The sequence below is a fragment of the Wolffia australiana genome, chromosome 1 (assembly GCF_029677425.1).
Source record: "Wolffia australiana isolate 7733 chromosome 1, ASM2967742v1".
In the NCBI taxonomy this organism is placed as follows: domain Eukaryota; kingdom Viridiplantae; phylum Streptophyta; class Magnoliopsida; order Alismatales; family Araceae; genus Wolffia; species Wolffia australiana.
Window position 1 is genome coordinate 2,722,908 of NC_135835.1, and position 18,831 is coordinate 2,741,738.

General features: G+C 43.1%; 2 protein-coding genes across 6 annotated transcripts; both read right to left on the bottom strand.

Annotated features, from left to right (window-relative positions):
* Nucleotides 1–3,446: 3,446 nt before the first annotated feature.
* Nucleotides 3,447–10,142, bottom strand: LOC144701486 (SAND family protein). 2 transcript variants are annotated; one of them, XM_078573298.1, is made up of 14 exons: nucleotides 9,635–10,142; nucleotides 9,313–9,392; nucleotides 9,137–9,208; nucleotides 9,008–9,047; nucleotides 8,214–8,441; nucleotides 8,002–8,123; nucleotides 7,200–7,332; nucleotides 5,595–5,686; nucleotides 5,328–5,409; nucleotides 5,189–5,253; nucleotides 4,244–4,540; nucleotides 4,085–4,176; nucleotides 3,748–3,812; nucleotides 3,447–3,623 (listed from the first exon to the last, which is right to left on the bottom strand). In XM_078573298.1, the coding sequence occupies exons 1-14, from the start codon at nucleotides 10,067–10,069 to the stop codon at nucleotides 3,528–3,530; spliced, it is 1,899 nt and encodes a 632-aa protein (XP_078429424.1). In that variant the 5' UTR covers nucleotides 10,070–10,142; the 3' UTR covers nucleotides 3,447–3,527. The 2 variants fall into 2 exon arrangements, with proteins under 2 accessions (XP_078429424.1, XP_078429428.1); XM_078573302.1 differs by having other exon boundaries at nucleotides 8,340–8,441; nucleotides 9,635–10,141.
* A 1,324-nt stretch (nucleotides 10,143–11,466) lies between these two features.
* LOC144701458 (ABC transporter B family member 20-like) lies at nucleotides 11,467–18,285 on the bottom strand. 4 transcript variants are annotated; one of them, XM_078573281.1, is made up of 12 exons: nucleotides 17,415–18,285; nucleotides 16,755–16,809; nucleotides 16,481–16,656; nucleotides 16,182–16,382; nucleotides 15,739–15,998; nucleotides 15,316–15,626; nucleotides 15,014–15,234; nucleotides 14,587–14,927; nucleotides 14,182–14,515; nucleotides 13,764–14,091; nucleotides 12,989–13,230; nucleotides 11,467–12,920 (listed from the first exon to the last, which is right to left on the bottom strand). In XM_078573281.1, exons 1-12 carry the CDS (start codon nucleotides 17,796–17,798, stop codon nucleotides 11,691–11,693), a joined length of 4,083 nt encoding a protein of 1,360 aa, XP_078429407.1. In that variant the 5' UTR covers nucleotides 17,799–18,285; the 3' UTR covers nucleotides 11,467–11,690. The 4 variants fall into 4 exon arrangements, with proteins under 4 accessions (XP_078429407.1, XP_078429400.1, XP_078429394.1 ...); XM_078573274.1 differs by having other exon boundaries at nucleotides 13,764–14,094; nucleotides 17,415–18,283; XM_078573268.1 differs by having other exon boundaries at nucleotides 13,764–14,515; nucleotides 17,415–18,283.
* Between the last annotated feature and the right edge of the window lie 546 nt (nucleotides 18,286–18,831).

The window sequence follows — 18,831 nt, forward strand, 5'->3', positions numbered from 1 at the left end:
GTAAGTGGTCCTTGGACCTGAGACGCCAAAGACGTCTTGTGGACGGACGATTATACTTTAGCGATGGCCAACGAGTCTCTAATCATGGGATTCTAAATGGTCTTAGTTCGGGTGCATCAAGAAGTTCACGAAGGCGATTGAGTGGTCAAGATGGAATCGTCCACCCTCAGTATAAGAGGTGACAGCTCAAGGAAGATGATGCGGTAAAGTCCTTGGCCAAGGCAGTGAAATATCGGAGAAGAGTTCTCCGATGATTTTTGAATGCATCAGTACTAACTCGGATGATCGATTAGGGTTTGACAGTTGACCATACCCTAAGTCGTCCAAGGAGCGTCAAGTGGATGAGGGATTATACATACACGATAACTGATGACGAATAGGTTCCATGAGTGAGTCGATACACACTCCTTTGTATCTTCTAGGACACGAGGTGTAGCTTGGCACCCCACGTGTCAGAGTCTCGACCTATCGATTGGGTTAAATCAATCCGACGTTAATTAATCTATATGATGATATAGTTAATTAATTTGGAAGGCCAATAAAGGTTATTGGGCCGCTCGAGTCATTAACTAGACTGATACATGGGCCTAGAGGGTCACACACAAATGGTCTTTTGGACGTTGGAAGATATACTTAAGTTTTGGGGGTTTTTATGAAAAATACCCACTTAGTATAAATAGGGGAGGCCCTGAACTAAATTCACCCAGGCCAGAATTGTTCAGGGGTCTTTCCCCTTCTTCTCCACTCTCCCCACACCCCTCTCTATCCCTGATGTGATTGGGACGATGTAACAACGTCGATGGAGAAATAACAGGGGTCATCAACGAGAAGGAGGAGATACGACGTGCCGAGGACCGCGTGGATACGTCTAGAGGCTACACACTCGCTTCGAGATCGAAGAAATCACGTATGACATTCGTGCAAAGGTACTTCGTTTAATGTTTTTGGGTGATGCCGTTCGATTCGCAAAAGTTTTCCGCTGCGCATCATTTTGTTCTGTTCATCCAGATATAGGCCTCTAGAACCCAACATGGCTCTCTTCCCAGATGGCATAATCCTCCATCATTGCTGTCCTCCCAGCCCCACCCAAAGCCTACTACAGAGATTGCCGCTTAGTTAGGGTAGACAATAAAATACATGCTGGTTGTGTATCTCCTTAACAACAATCTACCTCCGCTATTCGTGTATACTCTTCCCCAAAATGTGTTGGGTTCTATCACCATGATTGGCATTAAACTTGAATCGAATAGTAATATATTTTTAAAATTGATGTTGAAATCACCTTTTGCGCAGATTCGACCCATGACTACTCAAATCCACGAGTGAGACATGAGTTTTTCATGAGTCTAGCCTCTATATTATCAACACTAATGTCATACTCTTTGTTATGGGCCTTGTTATTGATCCACTATCGTCGATTTACTATTATAATTGGATCAAGAGGGGAGGGTAGCCAAGGAGAGAAGCGAGAGAAAAGGGAGTCTACTGTTCACCTAGCAGAGACTCTTGGAACAGCTGGAGTCATAAGTCCCCAAGTTAGAGTACATTGGGGGATCATCAAGCACATCCAACAATGATCAAGAGGGGTCTAGTTGTTGCATAGCTCAGATCGGAGCAACGTGCCATTAGACATTCATTTGTATATTCATGTGGGTTGAAAGGCGATGTGGGAAGGAGGTTCTAAAAGAAATTAGACATAATCTTTCAGAAGTTCCATATATGAAGGTCACTTGAAGAGTTCTAGCTTGGATCAATTTCATTTAAAGTTTTATCTTATTTATACTGAGGGAGCATGTGTCATAAAGCTCATAAAATTTAAGTATCTTTTCATAACCAAAGGACTATTTAGACATGCCCCTCCAACCCCATGTATTAGTATAGTTAATAAATTCTATGGCTTAGTGACCTTTAGTGGTCAATATAAATAATTATTTATGTCAACATATACATTAATTAATAAAAAAATAATTTAACCTAATCCATTGGTTGAGTTTTCTATTCGTGGAGCACCAAGCTACACCTTGTGCTCTAAAAGATACCAATGATTATTATGAGTCTCTCATGTGACCTAATTATTTTCTATCATCTGCTTGATGATCGTAGGATGATTTAGAGTACAATCATAAGTCAAACTCTAGTCATGCATTTGAGTCAGTACTAATGCATTGAGAAATAATTGTAGAATTCTTCTTCGACATTCCAGTACCCAGGTCAAGGACTTCATTTCATCATCTTCCTCAAGCTATCTCCTCTTATATTGCAGGTCGACAATCCCATTTTGACCACTTAAACATCTTCATGATTTTCTTACTATGCATAAGCTAAGATTAAGATGACTTAGAATTATATGAATATGTATTCATAGGTCATAGTCAAAGGGCAATAGTCTGTCCCTAGTATATCTTCAGGAAAATACTATTCGAGGAATCAAACAGATCAATTTAACGAACTTACACAACCATGATGCAGATCAACCTAATTATTATTTTGGTATTGTACTATTTAGGATTCCTGTGGATAACTACAATGATCTATTTCTCCTAAAGAGTACCAATTTGTGTCTCCACACTAATGACTACAAGATTAGCTACACTGATCTCATGATTGAGACTCAATAGTACTACTATATCTAAATATTCTAATGTCCTTCTAAAGTATCCATAGAGTAAGAAAATATTTAACATACATGTTTAAAGATTGGTGATCTCAGTATTAAGATCCTAAGTCACATAGTTGAATATCATATTAGTACACTTCACTACACAAGCAACATTGAAATATAATGTTTGATTGGTTCGTCGACAGCATATTTCTATAAAAAAACTCTTGGAGTCTTGTGAATTTTGGATCAGTCATCTTGAGAAGACCAAGTTGTGTTAACCTGCTACATATTCTGACATCTAAATGTTTTTATCTTATCTCTTACACTTTTGGCATAAAACTAAAAATGTCCATGATGCTTATTAGGGTCTGAATTTTGGGAAGAATTCAAGAAGGAATATGTTAACATATGTTCCAATTTTTGGCTGCAAGTGGTTGGGTTTTTGGCTGCAATATGCCAAAGGAAGATGCCATTTTTTGGCTGCAATATAGATTTTTGCTTACTCTTTGTCTACTTGTCTTAAATACACTTCAATCTGGGGATTGAAGTTGAAAATTTTAATAAGTGCTCACGGATCATAAATCTTGACAGGAAATTCATGATGTATTTAGATTTTTATTTTTCTGGTAGAAACACATCAAAATATGGATGCGAGATAAAAATATTTTCATCAAATTTTAATGGCGGTAATTTTTTAATTTAATTAAAATTTAACTTACATAAGCTAAAAATCGTGTACATGAATGTTCAATAACTACCCGTTCCCCTAAAACATGAAGCAAAATTGCAATAATGTCGTTTCCTTGAAAATCTCGGTCTCATGTTGCCAAGAATAACGCGGATATGATGAAAAAAAAGGATACTGATTATGATTGTTAGAATATGAAACGATGAACAAGATTTTTGATAATTTTAAGGCAAAGAATCACCAGGAGAAAGGGCTGGCACCGAGCAAAAAGATATCGTTCTCCAAGTCCCTGATCCAGTGGCACACCCTATCGCATGTCTTAATGGCCAAGGCCTGAAATAGTCAATAAAACATAAATCAAAGATTAATAAACAAGTTTGTTAATTTCTTAACGAAAGCAAATAAAAGTTTGAGCAAGTATGAAAATTATAAGATACAATGATCCAAAATATTGGACCTTATCTGCCAGCGGATCGAAGGCAGCGTACAGCTCAAACTCCTGGGTGATCCAACACAGCATAACTGCAAGATTACGAGGACAAATTCGGGTAAAATTACATGGATTAAAAGAAGGATGAAAGAAAATTATAGTTGACCCAGAATATACTATGAATTCTAAAGCAAGCAATATAAGAGGCCAAAATGGAATTGCATTGTACTAATTCAAGTATCCAAACGCCAATAAAATACATTTGAGAAAACATTCCACGAAATAAAAAAATATTAGAATGTCTTTGAGGAAATAAAAAATGCAACAGTTTTTCAAAAAAACCATATCACAGGGCACTTCATACCATAATTTTCATCCCGCCGAAATTGTTTCTTATGTGATGCGGTTCCTTTGTCATGCATAGACACATATAGTCTTTGATAAGCTCTATATAAGCTGCAGAAAAAGATCAACTCATAATCTCTGCTAAGTTAAATTTCAGGAGTGAAAGACATCTAGTTACCGTTTTTGGTGACTGCGACTGGTGAGAGGGGGTGAAAATTCTGAAGAGATATATTGATCCATATAAATGCTTTTGTAAATGAAGTGCCAAAGTCCACATGGACCGCCCGTAGCAGTGCCTCGTGACCCATGAGATACAGATGTCGTTCTGTCCTGCTGTCTCAGCTCAGAGGAGGATGCTCCAGGATGAGATGACAAAGCCGGGGGCAAGTCCTCAACGTGAAGACCCCCATTTAGCAAGGACTGTTGAGCTTCATAGAGGACATTAGATGCCACTAACACCGATTCAATCCGAATCCTGAAAATAAAGTTTATTGAATGAATTGATATTGATGTTTCCTGAACGATATAGTAAACATTTTGATGTTGGTTCGTATCCGGGAAGGAAGACAAGGAGAATCCAAATAGAAGTGGTTGGGATTGGCAGGGACGAACCACCTGGAGATGCAGCAAGGTAGAGAAAGGATCACGACGGATGGGGATTATAGTGAGAGAACCAGTTCACTTGAACTTCTGCACTGTCCTCCACTCCTCCTAAAGGGAGAAGTACATCTATATAAAGGGAAAAATACCCACCCCCCCTAGTGGGTGAAAAGATGGAAATGGCTTAGTGCCCAGAAGACTAAGACACCCTAGATACGAAAGGATCGTATCATTATGATTCTAATAGGATCCTTGATGGGATCCGATAGCAAAAGTTGAATGTAATGCGGAAAAGATCCTTGGTTTAGGACCTATGAAGAGGGAGAGACGAGAATGGAGGGGTTGTGGATCATAGATTCAAAGGTGAAATGTTTCACCAGGCCAAAAAATGAAACATAGTGATGCGTGGATGTATGGATGGAACCCATATGACTAAACAGAAAAATATCGGTTAGTTAAATATGCTTTTGTGGATAATTCCATGTGAAATATTGACGATATTCTTGAGGAAAAGGTGTTCTACCTGCATTCTTTGAGGTGATAGAATGCTTCTGAACTCGTAGTTAGGAGTATTAAGTAAGTATCCGCCTGTAAAAAGAATAAAGGCCGATAAGAATTACAACAGAACACACAAGTAACTAAGTCTTAGTACCATTGCTTACATCGACAAAGTATATGTAAGCGTAAAGGAACGCCATTGGATTATATCGCGGCAAACAAATTGGAGAGAAGGACTCAGAAGTCCTGCAGAACAAAGAGAAATGTGAAACACGCAAGATAAGGGAGACTCGGGATCTACAAAAGCAACGGAAGACATAGGCTTTAATTCATAACATTGCATAAAGTGACCACGCAACATGTAAAATAATGAGAAGTTCATACTTTTGTTTGAATTAACATAACATAATAAAGAGATGTCATGAACTTGCCTAAATGAATCAGACGACAGTATGAAATTGGATAGCAGGAGCACATCATCAGGGTGAAGAGATGCTTTTTGAGCTCCTGCAAGACTGATCACCTGTATTTATTATCAATCTGGAAATTAATCTCCATCTAACAAGCTAGCTTCAAAAATTGACATTAATAAAAACCAACGTAAAATATAGGAAACCAATGGAAATGCCAAGCATATATCAATCGTGCTTATCTAAAATAATTCTACCTCTCCAGACTAATTGACACGATCCTATATCGCCAAAGGTATCTTCGACATTTTTGCATGTCAGGGGCATTTATGTCATTTAATATTGTAGATTAGCTTGCTTCTGTTCTCTATAAATACATGTAGCGCTCCTAAAGGGTGGGCAGTAAAGAATCAAGGTAAGACTGGCCGCCTGGCTGACTGTCTCGAACCTTTCGATCTCTGTCTCCTTCTCTCAACCACCTACCCCCCCAATTGTCTCACTAGATCCTCAGGCTGCTCCCCTCCAATCCGATCCCTACCCCCTGACAATCACTTCTCTTAGATTCTTTAACAATCCCGGTCCCTGCCATCATCAATCCTTCACTGCGTCTTCAGGCAGCTCGTCCCTGGTCGATCCCTGCCTACTCTGTTTGACCTCTCCTCCAATCATTCCCATTCTGCTCTCCAAACTGGGAACATCTCTACTGTATATCCCTTCCCTGAAACAAACCTAGATCAAGCCTAGTATCACTAATCAGCCGTACTCCTAAACCTGCCAGTATATATCTTGTTTATTGCAAGATTTATCCCTGTCATTCTTTAAATAAATTGGACTGAAATATTATTGAAGTAAGAACTTGATAGCAACTAGTAAAATTTTTGAGTTCTAGATAAAGGTAATTAACATCTGCAAAGCTTGGTTTAGTCGATGAGTGCAAGCTAAAACATGTTAGGAACCTATTTCTGCTTTGTCATAGATACTTTCACTGTTACAGATACCGGCTTTTGGACTTCTATAAAAATAAGAGAAAATACTAAAAGATTATTTGGACTCATTTATGGTCGGCTCATTGAGTCTAGGGAAAAATCTGAACGACACATTTTAATATTTTAAAGTGTGATCTGCCATGAGGAAAAGGCAGAGGGGAAATTTTTTAATGGTCCTTAATTTACTCTTAACTATTGAACAAAAACAAGACTCATAAATTTGAGCTGATTTCAAATAGACGTAAAGACCTATCTCAATCAATCATAAAAGAGAAAATCAAGAGAAGCGGGGGGCAAAGCGTTGACAGTGCTCTGGGGAATATGGCGCCACAGAAATGACGTGATCTTTTGGGGGGGGGGGGGGGGCCTCTACGGATGGTCCAGCCCCCGAGGTGGAAGGACTTCTGGCAGCTTGGTTCCCCTGAGTCGGGAAAAGAGAGGGGAGAGGATAAATCCCTTAGTAATAGAGCCTTACGGCTTTAGGCATGTAATCGGAGGGTGGTTACCGACCCTTTTCGGGTGACCGTCTTTTTTGTTATTCAAAAAAAATAAAGGAGAAAATCAAGAAAAACCAAAGTAACTCAAATGTATAATTATTAAACTTCTAAGAGTAATTATTCAAGGAGCCTTGATGATGCACCTGGTGTTTGCACATTAGTATCGCAAACAGGACTCCAGAATCAGCAACGTCTTGGAGAATAGCTCCAGCCGCCTGCCTTGCAGAATACGAAAGGGGAAGGCACGTATAAGCATGGAGAAATGTTGCAGGGTTCCTGAAATTAAAAAATTGTACTCAATTGGTCACGACGCAATGTCCAGATAACTAAACATGAATGAGCACCTAAGGATGAGAAATCCTGAGTGCAGACAGGCAGGTTAAAATAACTATTATTATATAAATGCATTAATTAATGACTGCCAGAAGCCATTTTATTCGCAAAAACAAAAGCCTGACTGGCAGTGTAAAAATTGTTCTGCTGACTGACGTATTGGGAGCTTGAACCCTGAAATTTTCTTAATCCTAGGCAAAAGAATCTCTACATAGGGAACCAAAAATCAGAGGATTTTGAGGTCTAAAACAGTAAGTGATGTCAAATCAAAAGAGGCAAAATGATTTAACGATGCACTGTTAGTATGCCGGTACTTTGGAAACATAACATACTTTTCCTGTGATAGCAAAAACCTAAAGATTTCACAGATCGACCATTGTCCATATGCTTTCAGCTTTACTTTCATAATGCCTCTAAAGGGATGACGACTCAAAACAAACAAGGAAATGTATGAAGAGCAGATAAAACTAAGACTCTCATGACCATACAAGTATTAAAAGAACCGGGAGGGTGATGGATACCGCAGGTGATGTTAAAAATTTAGGAAAATGGTGGATGCTGCAGTTATATTCAGGTACGTACCATATTTCAAAAAACAATTCAGATACCTACCAACCGAATGCCCCGATAAGCGATGAGAATACTTCGTCAGTTCCCCCAAGAAGGGGAGTCATGTCAAACTTTGGGTTCTTTTCGAAACATCTATTAACAGACTTTGTTAAGATAACAAGCATCTGCAAAAAGACAAATAAATACAAAAATACATTTTAATGATTGGGACCAACGTAATGATATGTTCACAAAGTGAAAGTTACGAATTTTACTCTTGAATAATGTCCTTCACATGAAAATACGGAGTTGTCAAAACGTCCATCACCCGTAGATATTCCCAAAATGATAAACCTTTGCGCGGAAAAAAGTTCTATTATAAAAAAAATAAAATCACATACCTGGCCATATATGAGCTCCAGCTGGTCTCTTAACGCTGCATCTGCCTCTTCTGTACAGCTTATGCACACCAAATAAATTGGACCTTTAACAAGAAAAACTACCTGACATGAAATAAATACGCAATCAAAAATTGTTTGACGCTACGATTCAGATTTTGCAGTTAAAATTCGGAAATAAGTAATCTGAGAAGCAAAACAAGTTTATTTATTGAATAACTTCAATAGGACAAGGCGATTAATCATGAAATCCTAACTAGTCACACAATTCAGAATTAATTTCACTGGAAGAAAGATCATATCAGGGTTTGGAACGTAAGATAGATTTATAAAGGAAAAACACATAGGTTTCATCTCGTCAACTAGGACCCAGAGCAACAAAAATGAAACGGGCGCAAGCAAAATTTTTAATTTGAACCGTGAAAATTGAAATTCTAAATAAAAGAGTATTGCTTCATGATTCGATGACATATCGGTGACATTTCCTAGGAAATCTACGAGTATATATACTTTGCCTTGGTTTTTAACTACGCTAATTCATTCCATCAACTTTGCAAATGCAACAAACTGAAAATAGTTTTTTGAAGTAAAACCAATCGAGAAGTTAAATAACACGAGGTTGAAAAAGAAGTCCACATCCTAATTGAGCAGAATCAGTCACAATCTCATACCTGATGGTTCCCAGCCCGAACTAACTGGACAGAATCTCCGCTGAGAAGAAGAGAAAAGTAAAATTCAGTAAGATAAGAAGATAAAATAATCCAATCAGACGAAGTCCATCGGCATCAGAGTCCGTTTACCTGTCCTCCACGAAGGATATTATTGCTTGCAACGTAGCGGAAAATCCAGCAAGCTTATGTTCATCGCCATATCTGTAAAACACGTATACCATTTCATAAATTAAGAGTTCCCACTCGATGGCACTAACAAAGTAACACAAAAACGACACGATTAGCACTTGGCCATTCAAAGGAACCTGGAGTATATAGGCTTTCCAGAATTGCTCAAAACAAAGAAGTGTTTTTTCCGCTTTCTCCATGACATGGACGCGTCATCCTGCAAACCATCACCACCATCAACTTCCTTAATTGCAACGCAAGAGCAGAAGCAACATATATTCTACAGCATTAACACTTGGAACGATTTCTTCGCGTACAATGAAACGAAATTCTCTTGGCAGAAGATAGTAACGATCAAAGTAAGAAATCCAATTCGAATTGCATGGTATAAAGTTTGCAGCTACCGTTCTACAGAACTGTAATTTTGCTGAAAATGAAAAAAAAACCCGCGAGAATCACCTCCCCAGGATGTTTCTTGCCCCGTCCCCACGCAATAGCATCAACAGGGTTTCCCTGCCCAAGAGAACCATGCTCGACATCTTCAATCTCTTCATTTACGCTTGATCCAACACTACTGCCTCTCTCCCCAGCGTACCCACTGCTACTCGGACTGGGAAGCTCCTCTCTGCCTCTCTCAGAGCCTTCCCTCCAGGCAAGATCGTCACCAAAAGAACCGCCCAAAACATCTTCCGAACTAGTCAGCTTATCCTCCTCAGCAACAGAAACCTCGCGCACGGATCCATTGATCGATTCTTCTGCATGCGCTTCAAGAACAACTGCTTCATCCAAAGTCATAGCGCGTACTCCTTCCTCCACTTCTGTGATCTCCATTGAAGGGGCGATTCGGCCTGCAACATCGCCTACCGATTGAGATGGAGAAGGATCGGAGTCCATCCGATTTGAACAAGCGAGCGAAACGATCTATCCAACGGAGCGACTGTTCTTCGTCTATCTCCGTCCCCTTTTCTTTCTCTTTGTAGCAAACTCGTTGACAGGTAGCTGGAGATGTTTAATGGGCTGGGCCGTTAAATAAACTTTAGAAACTTTAGAAAAATGGAGAAAAACTTTAGAAAAATCGTCATCCAGCCCATTATCGGCTCTCTCAAATAAACGTTAGAAAAAATAAAGAAAAATGGAGCCTGCGGTTCATCCCAGATAAACTAGAAGTTCTAGGGAATGGCACCGTGACGGATGACGTGACGGTGACGGTGACGAAATTAGGGGCCCCTGACGGTGACGGATGACGAATTGGGCGTGACAGTGACGTGATGGATTTTTAGGAATGACAAAAAACTTAAAAATCGTTAGATTTAAGCTTTTCGATGGCAGGGATTTTGCCACGTGGTATCGGTAACTCGATTTCTTGGCATTGTGCAGAAAAGTCCCTGCATTAATTCACGCACCCAAAAGGATGCCGTCCAAAGATAATTGGAGATATGCCCCTCCAATTCTCTCTCCTTCTCATGGTTTTTTCCCGCCACACGTGATGGTGAAGCCGTCCGGTGACGGGGACGTGACGGGGACGCCGCAAACCATGATGGTGACACAAACTTGACGGATTTTTTTGAAATCCTAGGACGTGTGACACAAACGCCACGGATCGTCATCCGTCCGGTCACGTCCGGGGCATCACGTCCCAGACATGTCGTTCCCTAACTAGAACTGGTACAGAATATCACGGATCAGCTGGAGACGTTCTACATGACAATTCAATCAATGATCTCTCGTGATTTAAGGAAGTTGATGACCCAGTTCTCGGTGTCGTTGATGAATTCAGTGCCCATGGAGGTATAGTGCACAGTCATCCAGGACGGGGACGAAGGACAAGACGGGACAAAGATTGTCCAGTCCTACATCCCAATTCTTAGAAGTTTATCCAAATCGTCCCGTCCAGAGTTCATTCCATCCTTAATATTTTTGTCCACGTCCCGTCCCATCAGAAACTGTCCTGTCCAAGACATTCTCGTCCCATCCCACGTCTCGGATGAAGCAGTACATGAGGGCACTCATAATTTGACACGTGAGGCGGCGAATGTTGAATTCCAGCTGGAGCTCTCAGGCGGATACATAACTCTCGTGGGAAGCAGAAACCGTCTTTGTCCACCGTTCACTGCCCCGAATGATTCTTCGTCCCGTCAATCGTCCGAACTCAGGGACAGGACAATTTTTTCAACCACCAATGAAATTTCTGTCCTGTCCGCGTTCGTGCACTTTACTCGGAGGGTGGTGATGAGGCAATGCTGTGCCTCCTGGTTTTTTGCCATTTAAGATGACCAAAGTCTGGATAAAGATGACCCAAAAGAATCAACATGGTTATCAATAAGGTCAAAAATTAAAGAAGCCTGCGGCCTACAAACTAAAGATCCATCTACCCCTTCACTGCCCTCCTCCCAAACTAAGGCCAGCCGCAGCAACAGAGAGAGTTAGAGAGAGAGATAGTGATAGATATACAGATAGAGAGAGAGAGATAGAGATAGATAGAGAGAGAGAGAGAGAGAGAGAGATGGGGGATGGGCTAGAGGAAGCGGTGGGGACCGAGGCCCTTGACGAAGTGAGGCTGCATGAGGCGGGCATAGAGGCCATTCCTCTGGAGGAGAGCATCATGAGTGCCCTGCTCAAGGATTCGGCCTCCGTTGAGAACAACAATGTTGTCCACGTGCTTCATCATGGCTGGCCGGTGCGCCACCAGCACCGTGGTCCGGTTGCCCATGACCAGCGTGTCCAGTGCCTCCTGAACCACCCGGCTTGACTCCGACTCCACCGCCGAGCTCGCCTCATCCACCAACAAGATCGGCGCATTCTTCAGCACCACCCTCGCAATTGCTATCCTCTGCTTCTGCCCCTGGCTCAGGTTCACCTCCCTCATTCCCATGTGTGTCTCGTACCCGTGCGGCAGCCCACTGATGAAGTGGTGCGCATTGGCGATTCTCGCCGCCTCCTTCATCTCTGCCTCCGTCGCGTTGTGCCGCGCATACACAATGTTCTCCCGCACCGTGGTCGAGAAGATCACCGGGTCCTGCTGCACCAGCCCAAGATGGTTGCGCAGCCACCGGACGTTGTAGTCCCGAAGATCTCGGCCATCCAAGCTCACCCGGCCTGCAACAGGGTCGTAGAACCGTTCGATCAGGGAGATGATGGTGCTCTTCCCCGACCCGAGCACGCCAACCACAGCCACAGTCTGCCCGGCGCCAACCCGCAGGCTGAAGTCACTCAGCACCATGACCTCTGGCCGGCTTGGGTAGTAGAAGTCCACATTGACAAACTCAAGCCGGCCGTGAACGTGCCCCGGCTTCAGCCCCTGTCCATCGTCTGGGTCAATCCGCGGTACCCGGTCAATAATCTCGAACACTGATCTCAGCGCGTCGCGCCGCTTCAGAATGTACGGCGCCAGCCCGAAAGGCTCCACCAGGGCAAACGTTGCAAAGGAGAAGACCATGTAGGCCTTCAGCCCCGGGCCAGCTTCCACACGGCCCATCTTCACGGCCCTGCCTGTGTACCATAGCAGAGCTGCGTTGCATGCGAAGAGCAGGAACTGGGAGAGCCCAAAGCCCAGGCCTGTTACCGAGCCATGCACGAAGCTCTTCCCGAAGATCCGCCCCAGCTGCAACCGGTACAACTCCATCACCTCGTTCCCTGCACAGAAGGCTACCACCGTGTATATGTTCCTCACCGCGTCCTCCAGCACCAAGGACGCCTTTCTGTGCATGTCCTGAATCCCCCTCGAGAACCCTGCCAGCCACAGTTTCTGCATAACGCAAATCCCCACGTTAGAAAAACAAAACTTACCCGTGCATATAATATATATACGAGGACCTGGGCCATGGCGGAGATGGAGAGGATGGGGAGTGTGGCTAAGGCAACGAGGGCCAGACGCCATTCCAGGAGCAGGCCCACGAGAAGGGCGACAATAACAGCAGAGGCATCTTGGATGAAGATTGATAGACGGTTGCTAAAGGCGGCGCGGACGAAGGTTGCGTCGTTCGCCAGCCGAATGGATAGGTTGTCTGGGCTGTTCTCCTCCTCGTCGAACCACCCCACTTCATTCCTTAGTATTGCTGGCAAAACAAACAAGGATAACGTCAGATGGCGGGGTGATCATATTCAAATTCATACCACTGTGCTAGAAGCTATAGCTGATATCATAGGCACTATTTTTCTCTAAAATTTGTCTTGGTGCAATGTTGCCTTCAATATTCCCCCTCAAAGCCTGTACCAAGGATTTGAGCCCTCAACCTGGGCTCTGATTCCATGTTAATATTCAAGCTCCTATTACTATGTTAAAAGCAATTGCTGAAAGCAAAGGCGTTACACCAATGATTCAAGCCCTCAACCTGGACTCTGATTCCACGTTAATATTCAAGCGCCTAATACTATGTTAAAAGCAATAGCTGATAGCAAAGGCACCACACCAATGATTCGAGCCCTCAACCTGGGCCCTGATTGCATGTTAATTTTTAAGCGCCTATTACTATGTTAAAAGCAATAGCTGATAGCAAAGGCGCTACTTTTCTCTTGAACTTTCATGGCAGGGTGTTGAATTCAATAAAAGGTGATGAAAGGATTCGCCTACGAAAGAGTGCGTGTTCACCTGAAAACATCATCCTCCGTATCCGCTCCGTCATCTTCTCGCCCATGATGCCAAAGTAAAAGTGCTGCAAGACGTTGGCAAGGAGGGTGACGAAGCCCATGCCACTGATGACCAAGCACCATTTGTTCACTTCATGCTTCTCTGCAGCCTCACTGAGCCCATAATAGGCGATGACCACCAGAGAGATCACGTAGGCCAGAAGTGGGTTAAAGGATCCGAAGATGGCAGCGCCCATGCTGCCCAGAAGGGCATACAGCCACTCGGCCAAGCTGAGCTCAACCAGCCTCCAGAACGACGGTGATGCAGGGCGATGGGAGTCTCTCTTCTCCTGCTGTTCAATGGCCACCTCGTCAAACTGGCTGAACGTCTTCGAGTGTGATCGCTCATTCTTAGGGTTAGAGGATAGAAGTGGCGATACCGGGGATTCTGGGCTGGAGCCGTTTGACTTTTGGCGTCTCAGTGCATGGACATCAATTCTGGGGAGTGCTGGCATCCTCATCTCAACGCTGTCCTGCCTTCTAATCGAAGGAATTTTCACATGTCCGTTTCCCTGTAGTTCCTCTGATACCTCCCTCTCGCCTTCCGAAGCTTCCAACACGTTAGAGCCCTGATCAGAATGGCGCACGGAATGAACGGCATGGGTTCTCTGGAGAGAGGGCGATTTCATCATCCTCGGAGGAGAAGATTCCTGCGGGGAATAATCTATGTCGACATCCAATGCTAATAAATCCTTCCGGCTTCTCGTAGATGACCTGAAAGAAATATAATATTAATTTTAATGTAGTTAAGATAATATGCTGACAGAGAAAAAAAAATTGAATACCTCTTGGGAAGCTTTGCTGCTTCCTCACACCTAAGAAGCTCTGCATAAAGACGGTCTGATGCTAGGAGCTCATCATGGGTACCCATCTCCACAAGTCGACCCTCCTCCATTACCGCTATATAGTCAGCATTCCTTATCAGAGATAGCTGGCGAGCAATAATTATAGTTGATCGACCCAGCATAAGGATATCCAACGCCTCCTGGACAGCTTTCTCTGCTTCATAGTCTAGACCCCCAGTAACTTCATCGAGGAGAAGGATAGAAGGATTTGAAAGAACAGCTCGAGAAATAGAAAGCTTTATTTTCTGCTCTTCCGACAGTGATAAGCCAGCTCGGCCCACCTGAAATCCCATAAAATTTCCTAAGTTCATGAAGCAAAGTGACGAAAGAAAAGCACTCGTCGATAAGAACAAAATCTAAAGTTCACCTGCGTATTGTATCCCTTCTCCAGGGAGCAGATGAAGGTATGGACATGCGCTGTTTTAGCAGCCTCCTCGATCTGATCTTGAGTAGCGGACCTTCCGTAAGCGATGTTGTCTCTGATACTCAAACTCAGTAAAGCAGGCTCCTGCGTCACAAGACCTATCTGACTTCTTAGCCATTCCAATTTCAATGTTTTTATGTTCTCCCCATCCAATAAAACCTCTCCTGCGTATAATTAAGAAAAATATATTAATATGCATTAATAAAGCGAAATGAAAAGATAAGTGATAGAGTCCTCTAGCATACCCAAAGTAGGATCATAGAAGCGTTCCATAAGTGGAATGATGCTACTCTTTCCCGAGCCATTCCTACCCACAAGGGCTACTGTTTTTCTAGCAGGCACATTCAAGAAGAAGCCGCTTAAGATGGGGATATCAGGACGGGAGAGGTAGCTAAAGTACACGTTACGGAATTCAATATTTCCTTGAACAGATTCCAAGATGCTTCCTTCATGGTTGACAGAGGAACTCGAGCGACTTATCATCTCAAAGAGCCTGTAAGCTGCGATCCTTCCCTGCTCAAATGAGTAGAAGTTCGTGGCTGCCTGATTCAACCCACTAAAAAAATAAAAGAAATACACTCAGCTAAATATGAAGAATAATTAGAGATTGATAGCAAACATTTTTTAGAAGGGAAAAATGAAAGGTGGTAAGGTTTAGTATTACTCACAGTCCGCTTAAAATGATAGCAAATAAAGCCGCGATGATCTTGCCACCGTCGGTTTTGTCATTTGCAACTAGAAACCTTCCTACCCAGAGTTGCAATGCACAGGAACAAATAGCAAGCCCATAGGTAAATCCAAGCCCAAGACCTTGGGCAAGACTAATCAGTATGCCATATCTTAACGTTGCTTGAAGTGATGAGGCGTAGGAATATTTTGCCAGAGTCTCATTTGCAAATGCATACAAGGTTCTGACATAGGATATTGCCTATGTGATAAAAAAATTACAATGAGAAATTACTATAAATGCAGAGTTTTCAATGTTAAATATAGACGAATGAGATCTAGACCTACGCCATTGATTATAGACTAGGAAAAAATATTCTATTTTGAATAATACTAGGAAAACGGATTCTGCCCTACAATGTAATACATGTATCAAGGACAGTACCTGCTCAGCGATGCTTGCAGCTTCTGCATATGCATCTTGAATGTTTTCTGCAAGCCTGTGCAAAAATACGTTCGAAATTCCTCCAGCAGCAACAATGAGGGGGCCGGTTACGACAGTCAAAAGTGCAATCTGCCAGCAGTTAATCAGTCCGATGGCTAGACCACCGAAAAATGTCGCCATGTTATGGATATAGTTTCCAACCTGTTACAGTGAGAGAATACCATTGATCATTCTTATGTCACGTAGACACAGACCCAAAAGGCAATTTCAGCACGACAAAACTTACATAAGAAACTCACTTTCTCACTAAGGGCAGACTGGATGAGCAAGACATCACTCAACACTTGGCTCACAATATCACCGTTGTTCCCATATGTGTCAAAAAAGCTCATGTCCTGGTTAAGCAACACTTGGACGTACTTTGACCGGATCACCGCAGTTTGTCTTTCTCCAGTAAGTATCCAACATGAAACCTCTACCAAAGATATCAAAGTAGTGTTCATCAGTAGAGTGCATCGAGCGAAAATCTCACTTCAATGAAGTGAAACGATATTTTTGGTCATTTTCCCTTACCAATCCAGCCGGCAACGAACACACCCGAGGCAATGTAAATAATGTACAGTGCATGCTGCAAAAGATTTAGTAGGATAGATTAACCAAGAGTACCCGCATGTCGATCAAACTTGAAGGGATTATGATCCCAAAGGAGCAAACAAGAAAAACAAAACTTGATTTTAACCGACCAATTATTCCTTATGAACAGACCAGTGATCATGCTCGGCGAGTTTATATTGCGCACAGGGAAAACTTACAACCAACAAAGAGGTGGCCATGTACATCTTCAAAAAGGCAATGGCATGATTAACTTAAATGAGAACGCAATTCAGTAATCTAGAAAGAAGTTTCCCTCGTTCACAAACTATTTAATGCAAATTCATGGAAGGCCAATGCACATTTATTTGGGTATCGCATATTTTTCATTCAAGATTATCGAAATATATCAACTGAGATAAAAGGACAATCCGTTCCGACATCACAGTATCAAATCCAGTACACATCTCATGCGACGCAGAAAACACAGGAGTTCATAACGTCATTATTAGGGTTAGATACCAAAAAGATAATGAAGTGCAGACAACTTTTAACACTTGATGAACTAGTACATTCAGGAGAGAAGAAAAAAAACTACGGAGAAAAGCTATGCCAAGAGTGCCAGATGCTTAGCCAACGTACCGTATTGAGCTCACGAAACAATTCTGGGTCCTGCGGATTCATAAGCGACTCCTTCCGACCTAGAAGATTAATCACTCTACCGAAAAAATGAAGATAAATGACAAGAGCTGTCCCATGGGCCGCCGCGGCCACCGATCCAACAAGCATCAAAACCCAGTCCCAACGGTCAGCGTAGGCGAACAACTTCGAGAAGGGCACAGTAGCTGGAGGCGGCTCTACTTCGTCGACATCGTCAATCTGTTCAGCTCCTCCTGCCGTTTGAATCTCTTCGTTCACGTCCTGATACGGTGAGGGAGACTCTGGCGGCTCAGAAACCTCCGAAACCGGCGTTAATGGCTGAATATGCGGAGGCGACCACCCAAACAAACCCCTCGAAACCATCATTTTTCCCACCAGAAACCCTAGAACAACGAAACCCTAGAGGAACCCGTCCTTGCTTTCACCGCCTCTTCCTTGAACCGATCGAAAGATTCCACCTTGCGAGGGGAGAACTCCTACAGACGGCCAGAATCGGCGGTTCCGGAGGAATCGAATCGGATCGAACCACCGGAAACAAGCATCGGGCAGCTTCGGCGGTCCAATACCCTCGAATCCTCTTCGCCACTTCTCCCTGGATCAGCAAACCGCGGCGCGGTTCTCGTCAACACTGGCGAGCTTGCGCCCCGGCCGCCATCATTGCGCAGAGCCCTTTTTGCCCCTTCCAAGCCCCAATTAACCTGCCTTACCTGACGATTTCAGTCATCTTTATCATCTGTCTCTGGCGTACGAAACCTCAGCCGCTTGACGGAAGACCAAGACGAGTTAATCGACCGCCGGCTTTGACCCCAGCGCTGTAGAACTCTCTAGTCTCCACCTGCGGGACCAGCTCCAATTACTTCCATGGCGAAAACGAGGACGATCGCAGATCGAACAATCGACGGTAATGGATTGCGCAATCCGTCAATCTAATCAACGAACACCGCGGCAACACGCTAGGTCTCCCGCTAACTTCGCCATTGATCTTCCTCTTAGAACTCTGACTGCAGTTTATTTATTAGCGAGACTAGGTTAGCGGTCGTTTTAATTGACTGTTAGGGGAGGAATTTTGGTGGGGCCCGCCTTTTGAATTTTGAATTTTTTTTTTTAATGCTGATTAGATGCGACTACGTGGCCCTCATCTAACCGTCCAGTGGTTAACCTTCTTAAAGATGGTTAAGTCTCAGGGGATGGTCCCGCCTTTGAATTTTTCAAATGTTTGGGGGGCATAAATTGTCAAAAAAATTGTGTGTGATTACATGGTCTTCGTCTTCCCGTTGACTCCATACTTTGAATATGACCTCGTCGTCGTAGTGTCTCAACTTGCAAGGGCCGAATTTACAGTTAGACGAGGGGCATCAATCTTTCTGTGGGTTGGGATGGTGGTGGAGGTGGACTGTGA